The sequence below is a fragment of the Miniopterus natalensis genome, chromosome 4 (assembly GCF_054644295.1).
Source record: "Miniopterus natalensis isolate mMinNat1 chromosome 4, mMinNat1.hap1, whole genome shotgun sequence".
NCBI lineage: Eukaryota > Metazoa > Chordata > Mammalia > Chiroptera > Miniopteridae > Miniopterus > Miniopterus natalensis.
The window spans coordinates 26,442,791-26,454,988 of NC_142084.1; the positions used below are offsets into that span (position 1 = coordinate 26,442,791).

At 54.9% G+C, this 12,198-nt stretch overlaps 1 protein-coding gene across 1 annotated transcript; it reads left to right on the plus strand.

Annotated features, from left to right (window-relative positions):
* The first annotated feature begins 2,691 nt into the window (after positions 1 to 2,691).
* On the plus strand, positions 2,692 to 5,225 carry N4BP3 (NEDD4 binding protein 3). Its single transcript, XM_016203301.2, has 4 exons — positions 2,692 to 3,065; positions 3,312 to 3,839; positions 4,193 to 4,435; positions 4,552 to 5,225. Exons 1-4 carry the CDS (start codon positions 2,745 to 2,747, stop codon positions 5,077 to 5,079), a joined length of 1,620 nt encoding a protein of 539 aa, XP_016058787.1. The 5' UTR covers positions 2,692 to 2,744; the 3' UTR covers positions 5,080 to 5,225.
* Positions 5,226 to 12,198: the final 6,973 nt, after the last annotated feature.

Genomic DNA, 12,198 nt, shown 5'->3' on the forward strand with positions numbered 1-12,198 from the left:
CTCTAGGAAAAGGTACTAGTTGATAAATAGCCAGAGAAGTTACCTAGGAGGGGTGGGATCCTTAAAGAAAGACAAAGGAAAGGGGCTATCTATGCCTCTTCCTCCAGCTCCATAGCTGTTTTTTGTTTTGTTTTTTTGTTTTTAAAGTCTTTACTGATTTCAAAGAGTAAGGGAGAGGGAGAGAGAAACATCAATGATGAGAGAGTCATTGGTCAGCTGCCTCTTACGTGCCTCCTACATGCCCCCTACTGGGGATCGAGCCCACAACCTGGGCATGGGCATGGGAATCAAACCACGATCTCCTGGATCAACCGCTAAGCCACACCGGCCAGGCTCCATAGCTGTTTCTAATTGCTCATGTTACTTGTGGAGAAAAGCTGGTCCCATGCCTCCCTCACCACCTTCACACACACACACACCTCTGCATCAAGCCTCTGGGCTGGGGAGGATCCTGGGTCTCTCCTGCTGGAGCATTCCTGTATTATTATGTATATGTGTCTCTGAGGGTGCTCAGTGCTATATGGGTGACCTTGAGCATGACTCTCTGCTGTTGGATATGACTGTCCATGCTGTGTCCTCTAATATAGGAGCCTCTGTGCTGCTGGTGGCACTGACTCTGGACTGCAGTATGTGTGTAGTGTACATGCTGTTATGGCCATGGTTGCCTCTCTAGGCCTCAGACGCTTTGTGGGGCACAGGGGATGTCAATTATTGCTCCCTGAAATAGGAAGTGAGAATCTTCCCAGGGGAAGGTGAGATGCTGTGTATCTGGGATGAAGTGGGCATATTTGGCATCACTGTCACTGTCATCCATCATTAACCCCCCTCCCCTTCATGCTTGCTCTGACTTACAGTTCACAAGACCTTTTGCCTCTGTTGTCTGTCACAGTAATCCCATAAGGAAGGAAGGACAGGCAGAGTCTTTCTGCATTTCAGAGATGGGGAAACTGAGACATGGTGAAGGGAGGTGCTCCATGGCGAGACTGTGAGAGTAGGGCAGAAGACCAGGTTGTCTGTTGTCCAACCTCACAGGAATTCAGTGCCCTCACAGACACAGTGGAGTCTGTGGCCCGGTGGGTTTGTCATGGCGAAGGGGTGTCAGATTGGGAGGCAAATGCTTCAATTCTAGCTCTTGGGCCATGGGTGACATCCTTGGTCATTTGGCAGCCATGGTGCTGGATCACAGGTGTCCTCACTCTGACCAGCTATGTGACCTTGGGCAAACCATTTCACCTACAGAGCTCTAGTGCCCTTACCTAAAAAAACAATAACTAGGTCACAGGACTCAGTGAGATCCTGATGTATGGCTGTGTTGCTGTAGGTGCCCAGCACCTATGATTCCTTACCTGGATGAGTCCCCTGACCCTGATTGGCCTGTGGCACCACCAGAGGTGTTGAGTGATCTGGGACCTGGGAGGGAAAGATTGGGAAGGCTACTTTTGCCTAGGGTGAGGTTAAGGGCCACACGGTGAGGGGGCAGGGCTGTACCCTCCTTCCCTTTTTTACTCCTAGAGAGCTTTGTCTTCCACAAACACAAAACCTGGAAATGGTTGAGGAAGATGGAACCTCCTAACAACCATTGTTTGGGATGGGAGTGGGTGTCCCGGAAGCATATTGGGAAGGTTGTAGGGGACTCACAGCTGCAGTGTGCCTGCTGGATGTCTAACCAGGAATGGGAGCAGCTGGGTGGGAGGCAGAGAGCTGGCATTGGTTCATCCAGCATGCTGAGCACTGGGCCTTAGCACAGGGGATCCAGCAGGGCACTAGGGTCAGGTCCCACCCTCCACTGTGTGGTCCCAGCACAGGTGGGAACCTGGTCACTCGGTCGCCCACCAGTAGTGTTCATGTGTATGACCAGGTAAGCTCTGCTCTGGTCAGCCTGCATTGACCCTCGCTGCCAACTGGGCACTTTGTGCTGTTATCTTAGCCCTTTCTCTGTACATCCCTGAGTGAGGAGTTGTCAAGGCCACTTTCCAAATGAGGAGACCAGGCCCTACACACTGACTGGCTCCAGGCTGGGTCAGGATTTAGGGACCACCCCATCCTCACACCTGGGGGCTCTAGAGTGGCAGTATATGTAAGGTCCAGCAGGCGCCGCAGCTGCCCCTTCTCCCTGCCTCTCGTCATGGCCCAAGGTGAACACCTGTTCCGGAAACCGACCATTGTTCCCTCCATCCTTCCTCCCCTCAGGTCCTTCCTGTTTGTATCCCCTGCTGCCTGGTCAACCCCACCCATGCCAGGTGCTTCCCTTGGGGAACTCATTCTCTGCAGGAAGAGGGCTGAACTGGGTTTCCCCTCTCCCAAGAAAAGAAGAAGAAATGGAGTGTCGGAGGCGGCTGGCCCCAATTCCCTGAGTCTTCTGCTCACCGCCCACCTCCCAAATTGTGTGGGGAGCCCAGCAGGAGAGTGAGCAAGGTCATAGTCAGTCAGAGCCTGGGTCCTGAGCTTGCCCAGTCCTGCTGTTTCAGTGCCTCCCCCCAATCACACACCAGCTTCTAGCTGGTGCTGGGGCACGGGGCAGGTGGCTTTAGGGCCTGTACCCCTTTTTCTTGCCAGCCTAGGAATTCTGTCCTGGATTCTCTCGATACCCACTCTGCCTCTTCTGGGCTTGGGCCAGATCAGGAGCTGACAGAATAAGCACCTGATTTTAAGGCATCAAGGGCAGGTGGGCAGCAAGCACCCACCTGCCCCTGATGGAGCCTCTTGATCCCTAGAAGCAGCTGCCTGTGCCCCGTTGAAACTTCATGGCCACAGCCCCCAGCCTTGCTGGCATTGCCATGGGCAGCGTGGGCAGCCTGTTGGAACGGCAGGACTTCTCCCCCGAAGAGCTACGGGCAGCACTTGAGGGGTCCCGAGGCTCCCGCCAGCCAGATGGGCTGTTCCGGAAGGGCTTGGGCCAACGTGAACTCCTCAGCTACTTGCACCTCCCCAAGAAAGACAGCAAGACCACCAAGCGGGCTGCTCGGAACGAGCCTGCCGACTATGCCACCCTCTACTACCAGGAACATCCCCGGGCTGGTGACTTCAGCAAGACCTCGCTGCCTGAGCGGGGACGTTTCGACAAGGTGCACCTCTGCCCACACCCCTCCCTAGGGTGGGAGGGTGGAATGGGGAGCTTGGGGCCTCTTTGGAGATCTCAATGCTGAGACAGGGCTTGGACCTGAAAGTCACGCTATGGACTCTCCTGAGGCTTGGTCACTGCTTCCCGGTGGCATGCGCCTCGTGTCTAAAAGGATCTGTAGGGGCTGTGGGAGCATCATAGGGCACTGCAATTAGCGCAGGGCCTCACACTTGCTCTCTCTTCCTGGCAGTGCCGTATTCGCCCATCGGTGTTCAAGCCTGTGGCGGGTACTGGGAAAGGCTTCCTGTCCATGCAGAGCCTGGCAGCCCACAAAGGCCAGAAGCTGTGGCGCAGCAACGGCAGCCTGCATACTCTGGCCTGCCACCCACCCCTGAGCCCGGGGCCCCGGGCCAGCCAGGCACAGGCCCGTGCCCAGCTGCTGCATGCCCTCAGCCTGGATGAGGGCGGCCCCGAACCCGAGCCCAGCCTGTCTGACTCCTCCAGTGGGGGCAGTTTTAGCCGAAGTCCTGGCATGGGCCCTGGCCCCTTCAGTTCCTCCCTGGGTCACATTAACCACCTTGGGGGCTCCCTGGACCGTGCCTCTCGGAGTCCAAAGGAGGCTGGGCCGCTGGCTGTGTTGAGCTGCCTGCCTGAGCCCCCACCCCCCTACGAGTTCTCTTGTCCCACTGCCGAGGAGGTGGTGGCCATGCTTCCTGACACCTGTGAGGATCTCAAGAGGGGCCTCAGTGATGAGGATGGCGCCAATCACTTCACACAGGTGAGGGCAGCCTCTGTCCTGGGGGCCCTGTTCTATCCCTTGGCATTGGAGTACTCCCTAGCCAGCTCACCCACTTGCCTCTGGGCACAAGAGAGAAAGAAGGAGATGAATCAGCTCCTCTCCCCCCACCCAACGTAGTGGGATGTCAGGATGGTAGTTCTTGCTGGAGTTGTGTAAGAGGGAGGGAGAAACTCCCTGGTGAGGGGTTGGGGGGTATATTTCTTGGACGCTTCACCTCTGGAGGGCATCCCAGGGTGGGGCACATGTGTGGCCAGGGTGTTGGGCCCTGGATCCTATGGTATTCGGGCACAAGATGTTGGCTGCGGCTATCAGGCACCTCTTTCCCTTGGCAGGTGCTAGAGGAGCGCCAGAGGTTGTGGCTATCTGAGCTGAAGCGCCTATACCTGGAGCGGCTGCACGAAGTGGCCCAAAAGGCTGAGCGCAGCGAGCGAAACCTCCAGCTACAGTTGTTTGTGGCCCAGCAGGAACAGCGTCGCCTGCGCAAGGAGCTGCGGGCACAGCAGGGCCTGGCTGCTGAGCCTCGGCCCCCAGAAGCTGATTCCAGCACTCGGCCAGAGGAGGAAGCGCGATGGGAGGTGAGAGTCCAGGCACTCAGGAACTCTCCTGTCCCCATTTCTGTAGTCCCCTCCTCTACCCACCCCCTCCAGACCCAGCTTTGCTTGGCTCTTGCCCATGCTGTGCCCTCTTCCAGGTGTGCCAGAAGACAGCGGAGATTAGCCTCCTGAAGCAGCAGCTGCGGGAGGCCCAGGCCGAGCTGGCACAGAAGCTGGCTGAGATCTTCAGCCTAAAGACACAACTTCGGGGCAGCCGGGCACAAGCCCAGGCCCAGGATGCAGAGTTGGCCCGGCTGCGTGAGGCTGTGCGGAGCCTGCAGGAGCAGGCCCCTCGGGAGGAAGCCCCAGGTAGTTGTGAGACCGATGACTGCAAGAGCCGTGGGCTGTTGGGGGAGGCAGGAGGCAGTGAGGCTGGAGATGGTGCTGAGCAGCTTCGGGCCGAGCTGCTACAGGAGCGACTCCGAGGCCAAGAGCAGGCACTACGCTTCGAGCAGGAGCGGAGGACATGGCAGGAGGAGAAGGAGCGGGTGCTGCGCTATCAGCGAGAGATCCAGGGGGGCTACATGGATATGTACCGCCGCAACCAGGCACTGGAACAGGAGCTGCAGGCGCTGCGGGAGCCCCCCGCACCCTGGAGCCCTCGGCTTGAATCCTCCAAGATCTGAGGCCAGTGGAGCAAGCTGACAGCAGAAGCACTGTCAGAAGATGGCTTGGGCAAGCTTGCCCTGAGATGGCCGGCTCCTTCCTGACATTAGTCTGGGGCAGAATCCGCTGAAGCCAGCCAGGGATGGGGAGGCTCACGGAGAGGAGGGATCCCAGTGGGGCCGTGGGCTGGATAGGGTGCCAACCACAGGAGCCAGGGCCAGGCCCACCGGCTGAGAAGTACTCCTGCAGGGCCCAGCCTGCTCCTGGAGTAGGTGTGGCCCTAGGGAAGGGAGACTAGGAGATGAGGTGCCCAAGGTGCAGACTGCCGACGGGCAGGCATGAGGGAGAAAGGCTGGGAAAGGAACATTGGCCTCCCCCAGAATAAAAGCACATTTTCTATGAGGAGGCCCTGGATGATATGTTGGGTCTGTCCCCAGCCTAAGTCTAGAGAATCAAGATGGTCGGGGTTGGGGGCCGTGGACCTGGGCTATAGCTCCTTCTGTGGTCCTGGCCAGTGGGAGGGTGTGCCCAGTTCCTGTGTGCACAGCTGCGGGGCACGTATGTTGGCAAGTGGAGGAGTCTTCCTCATTACCCCAGCACCACATGGTTCCTTAGTTGCCATGTGGGCTGAAATTCCTTTCTTGAGCACCAGTGGGATTTTTCAGAAGGAACAATGCCAGGGAACCCAGGAAAACAAAAGGGTGGATCACCCAAGGCATTGCTAGAACATGAAACGTTCTCTTGGTGGGAAGTCTGAGCCCCAGTGCCCAGGCCCCTGCTGGGTTTATGGCCAGCCTAAGACAGCTTCTGCTGGAGCTCCCTAAGGCTCCTGTAAGGACCTGTCCCTCCCAGAGCCCACCTCTCACCTTTCTGTCTGGCTGTGGTGCACCCCTCCCTCCATAGGGATGAGGCCCCTGGGAAGGTGCCAGAGACAGGCAGAGAAGGCTTGTAAATCAGTGGGTAAAGGGCCTTTGCCACTGCAAGGAATGTGGACATTTCTCCACAGGCATGAAGGACCATGGAGTATTTTTAAGCATGGTGAGATAGGAGCTGATTTGTATTCTGGAATGCAGCCCCTGCCTCTCAGACATCTGGCTTCCCCTTGGCCTTTGCTCCCTCCTGGATGGGTGACCTGTGCAAGTGGCGTCTCCTCACACCTTGTGGTGAAGATAGGCGTCCTTACTGGTGAATCATTGTGACTACTGCCACGCATTGAGGGCTTCCCTTCTGCCAGGCACAGTTAGGCTGCCAGGGCACGGGGGCTCAGGTTTGAATCTCTCTGCCCCAGGGGAGGCAGCGCACACAGAGACTTCTCCCCTCCCAGTGCAGGTGGGGCAGGCACAACCTCAGAGGACTTCTCAGCAGAGATTCCCCAGTTTGCTCCCTGTAGCTGCGCCCCACCCCCCTGACCAAGCCTGGCAGCCACTCAGGCCCCAGCAGGTGGGGCCTGTGTATGGGGTGTGGACTGGGCTGTAGAGTGAGCCTGTGTGCCCTGCCTTTTCAGGGTGGAGAGGGGTGTGTGAGTTGACTGCCAAGGCGATGGTGTATCTGGCCCTGTGAGTGGCAGGTGTGTGTGGAGGTGGGTGGTGGGTGTGTCAGGGGGGTGTGTTTGGGGCTCCTGGGCTGCTTCCTGCCACTCCCTCCGCCCCAACACTTTCCCCCCAGCTCCAGCCCCTTTAGCTGGCTAGGCTTGGGCGGAACCTGTGGCCGGGACAGACCCCTGGGTCTAACTGAGACACATTAAGGTCTACCCCTCAGCCTGGGGAGGGAGAGGGACTACCTGGGTTAGGCATTTCTGTTCCCCACAGGCCTTAGTATCCATTTTGGACCCTTCTAAACCAAGGTTTTTAGGTCAATGGTCCTCCAGAGGGCCCGTCCCCCCTACAGCTGACTGCTGGCCTGAAGTCTGGGCCACTCCCTCCCCAAGGCCTGGAACTGGTCAGGCTAGGTGCCCACATGCCCCACAATGGCCAGGGTCCACTTTTCCGTGTACCGCCTCTGCGGAACAGCTCCTCACCCAGCAATTAGAAAGCTGGGTCGGCCAGTACTGCCAGTGGGGAGTGGGTGGGCGGTACCAAAACTTGGCAGCTATGCCAGAAACCAAGACCAGGCCCAGATGTAGGGGGAGGGCTCAAGAGAGCCAAGCTGGGTGTCTCAAAGGGAACCTGATCCCTATTAGCTCATCCCTGCCTGGCGAACCAGTTCCCAGTCCCCAAGCCAGCTCAGTGGCTCTAGGGCTCTGGGGCCAGACAATTACAGGTGCCACTGTAGTGACTTCTGCTTCAGGGCAGCTCCTCCCTCTGGCCCCTGACAGGCCCGTCAGGCCCCCATCCACCAGCAGATTAGGCCCAGGCAGCCAATTCTTAAGAACTGTGGTGAGTCCACCACACTGGGCTCCCTGCCCCTGGTCTCCTTTTCTCAGCTCAGATAGTGTCATGCCTTTCAGCTGCTCCCTGGGCCCCTCAGCCTTTCGCTTGAGGCCTCTGGCTGTTTAGCCCCTGAGTCACTGATAGTGGTGCCCCTTCTGACCCCAGCAGCCCTCTGGGCCCTCCTCCTGTAGGCAGAGCCTCCTCACGTGCTCAGATCTTGCCTCCTCAGGGAAGCCTTTTCTGAACTCAGGGCAATCATCCCCCTCCCTGTGCCCACAGCCCCCATATGCCTCTCCACCAGCTTTCTGTGCTGCTGGTTTCCATTCACCTCTGTCTCCCCTGGGCTGCAGGCCTTGCCCAGGCAGAGCCATGTCTTGTTTTTGTCACTAGAGTGGCTCTGGCTCCAAACCCCAGAAAGCACTGGGGGACTTTGGAGTCAAGAAAGACCAGACCTCTTCCCTGATTGACTTGCACTTGAGCTGGGGGCAGGTGGGGAAGGTTCCTGCTCTGAGTGTTCATTCACCCATGGGCATCAGCTGTGAACCAGGTTTATCAAGCTCCAGGGCTCCAGAGCCAGGCGCCATTCACTGCACAGTGATGTATTGCTGCCTCCCTCAGGGCCTGGCGTGGTTCCCAGGTGAGGGAGCTAAGGTGGCCATTGCCTCTGCCTTCTTGGCCCTTCCCTGTGGGTGGAGGAAGGAGACAACACACATAGCTGTGTAGTGACCGGGTCAGGCAGGAGACAAAGGACAGTGCAAATATGGCAATGAAGTCAGAGTGAAGGAGGCAGAGGGAGCCTGTCTGGGGTTGTGGGAATAAATTTCTCTGTCTGGGGGGCTAGGTATTAGCAATCCTTTCTCCAAAGATGACGCAGGCCCCACAGTGGCAATCCACCACCTAGTGGGTCATGGTTTAGCCCTCCATTGGATTCAGAAAAGAAAAAGAATGTGCTGTTTCTTGTAACAAAAGTGAAGTATGTCATGTGAGATGAGGTGGGAGTGCCACGGGAGTTCAGAAGAGAGCGGGTTCACTTATCACTCCAGGTGATGGTGTGGGGGTGACAAAGGTTGACCTAACTTTGGTTAGGCTCTTTTTTTTTTTAATTGGTTTTTTAGAGAGAGAGGAAGGGAGAGAGAGAAACATCGATGAGAGAGCAAAACATTGATCGAAAAAATATCCTCTGGTGAGGGTTAACAACAAACCAACCTTGATCGGCTGTCTCCTACACGCCCCCTGCCGGGGATCAAGCCCAAAGCCTGGGCATGTGTCCTGACCAGCGACTGCTGCGCTGGACGACACCCAACCGAGTCAGAGTTAGTTAAGGTCTTCTGAGCTCTTGTTGACTAGGCCCGACCTTTTACAGCCCAATTCTAGCAAGAATTCTAAGTTTAGCCAGAATTGCCCATCATATTGGACCATCCTCCACATTTAATCTGGTTCCTCATCTTCCACCATCCTTAAGGTGACGTCTCATCACTGGCCTGCCTTCAGCAAGAACCCCGTGAGGCCTACTTAGCTAGAATGCCCCCCATCCCCTGAGGCTTTCTCTTAGTAGTTTTCCACCCACTGATCCCCAGTCTGCTCCTTGGCTATAAATTCTACTTTTCCTTGTCTTTGGAGTTGAGCCCACTCTCTGTCCCCTATTACAGATCCTCATCGCTGTACCCCTTCTTGAATAAAGTCTTTCTTACCACCACCAAGTGGCATGAGTAACTTTCTTTTTTTTGGGTGGGGGGTGGTGGTTAATCCTCACCTGAGGATATTTTTTCCATTGATATTTTTGGAGAGAGAAACATTGATGTGAGAAAGACACATCGATTGGTTGCCTCTTGCACACGCCCCAACCAGGGAAGGGATTGAACCCAGGTACGTGCCCTTGACCAGGAATCGAACTTGTGACTCTTTGGTGCCTGGGGCTGATGCTCTAACCACAGCGTCACAGGCTGGTGTAATTTTTTTCCTTTAACACAGGGTAAACTTCTCTGAGGAGGAGGGGAGGTGGGGGATTTCCTCAGGAGTAGCATGGAATAAGGGCATCTAGGATGGGCCTGGGCTTGGACACAGGGAAGTGTGGGGCAAGTCTGGGGGAGGGTTGTGTCTGACATAGGAAGACTTCATTTCCTGTGACTGTGGGTGGGTCCCTCTGGCAGCCAAGAGGAAGGGCCAGATCCAGGACTAGCTTTATGTGTGTGTGACCTGTGTGGTCGTGCAGGGTCCCATGCTCAGAAGGGCCATACACTTCACGCCGTCTTCTGCTATCGCCATCTTGAACTTCTTAATATTTGAATAAGAGGTCTCACATTTTCATTTTGCTCTGGGGCCTGCAAATGATGTAGCCACTCCTAGTCTGAACCAAAGCCTTGCCAGGAGGGGCAGGAACTGGGAAAAGCAGACTTGTTGGGAGCCACCTGGAGGACGGAAGGAAGAGAGCCTGAGCAGGCAACTTAAGCTCCATGGGCTGAGGCCTGATGCTCCCAGGTTTTGCAGAGGGCGAGCAGTGGCTGCATCACCTGCTGCTGCCAGACACCAGCTTCCAGGGGAGGACTCACTCTGGGGGAAGGAATGCTGTATTTTTAGGAGAGTGCTCCAGGGCTTGTCATCTCTGTCAAGAAACTTTTTTTTTTTAAAGATTTATCTGGTATGTTCTTTCTGTACCTGTTCTCCTCCTCCCATTTTAAGGTATAATTTACGTACAAGAAAATTCACCCTTTTTAGGGTTAAGTTTTTATTTTTATATTTTAAAATATATTTTCATTGATTTCAGAGAGGAAGGGAGAGGGAGAGAAAGAAGCATCAATGATGAGAGAATCACTGATCAGCTGCCTCCTGCACGACCCCCCTGGGATCAAACCCGCAACCAGGGCATGTGCCCTGACTGGGAATTGAACTGTGATCTCCTTGATCATAGGTCAGTGCTGTGAGCATCGCTATGAGCCATGCTGGCCGGGATATAGGGTTCAGTTTTTAGAGCTTTGACAAATGCAGAGTTGTATAACCAACACTACAATCAAGATATGGAATAGTTCTATCATCCCCCCCCAAATTTCCCTGTGCCCCTCTATAGTCAGCCCTTAACCTCTATCCCCAGGGAAACCAGTGATCTCCTTTCTTAATTACCTTGTGTTTCTTTTCCCCCAGTTTTGTGAGCCTTATTTAATCCCACCGCATATTAGAACATATTACAAAGTAGCAAGTAAAACAATATGACATTGATATAAAAACAAAACCACTTCAATGGAAAGAATGAAAACCAGAAATAGATTCCATACAGCAGAAAATTCTAATATGATGATGAAGGACTTCAAAATGAGAGGGTAAGGAAGGATAATTATGAGGTGCTGTGATAACTGGACAAAGATGTGGGAAACCAATGTCAGATGTTGCACCTCCACCTGCAAAATAAAATGGACATGTACCAAGGAGTTAAATTTTAAAAATCAAATCCTAGGAAACCAACAAAAGGTTAAACAGACTATTATTGAATTCGTGGAGAAGAGCTGTTTTTGTGCTCTGAAGCAGACCCTTCTTCCAAGGAAAACAAATCAAACACAGTCCCAACCGGGAAAAGTTGACAAAATCAACTATGTAATAAAACTTGGTGCACACTAAAAAGTGACAAAACAGATGCCAGGAGAATCACATGCATACTGGGGAAAGTAATGACAAAAGTGAAACTGCCTGAGGTGCCAGCCTGGCATTCAAAGTTCTTTAAGAAGCTGGGCTTTGCTCACACCCAGTGTGGTTGTTAGGCACGTCCGGGCCCCTTCAGAGGAAGTGGGGAAGCCTGAGGCCTTCTCAAAAACCTGTGAGGTCTTGTTGGCTCGGAGGCGTGGGCGGCATGGGCCTCAGCAGGTGGCCCCAGGCTAGGTTCACTCAACTCTCCACCCCCGCCCTCAGGTTCACCTGTGCCAGGACCACCCAGGCTCTGGGTGCACAGACCGGACTCTAGTATGTGGGGCTCTGGACTGCCCCTCACCTGCGTGTTGCATGAGGTTTTGGAGCCATTGGAAGATATTAGGTACCTCAGAGGATTTCTGAGCATCTGAGGTGTTGGGGATACAGCAGTGCTGAGTACAAAGTCCTGGTCCCAATGGAGCTTTTATTCTCAAGGGGGTGTGTGTGTTTGGGGTGGGAAGACAAGAGTAAACAAACACGCAAGATAATTTCAAATCAAATGCTATTAAAAAAAAAACTAGTTTGTGCAAGTGCGCTACAGAAAACAAGATTGTGCAAGGGTGTCTGGGGGTAGAGGTGGGGAGGAGGTGTGGAGGGTTGAAGGGGAGGATGCCCTGGAATGAGACTGACCCCGAAAGGGAGCAGGCAGTCAGGGAAACCGAGGCCCAGCCTTTTCTCTGGGGCTGTTTTCTAGTTGGTCTCTAAGGCCTGTGGAGGTTTGGGGGACTCCTCTGCCCCGCCCCTCGAGAGCAACCCCTGCGAGGAGTGTGCATTCAGTCCAGGCCTGGATTTGGGGTCGCCGCCTCCTCTCCTTCCTCATCCTCACTCTTTTCTTCTGGACAGTTGTGCAACCAGGTCTCCCTCCCATTCCCCCAGGAGGGGCGACCGACGGAGGGCGGCGGGCAGGGGCTGGGTGCCCCCACCCCAGCAGTCGAATGCCCAATGGGTAGATTAAGTACTGGCTTAGGGGCAGAAAAAAGTGCCTTTTCTTTTAAACATCATTCGATGTGTCGAAAGAGCATCAAGGAGCCATTGCGGGAGAGCCTAACTGCCGGACCCTTGCGGTTCCGTAGTCTTTCCTTTGAATGGCGGCAG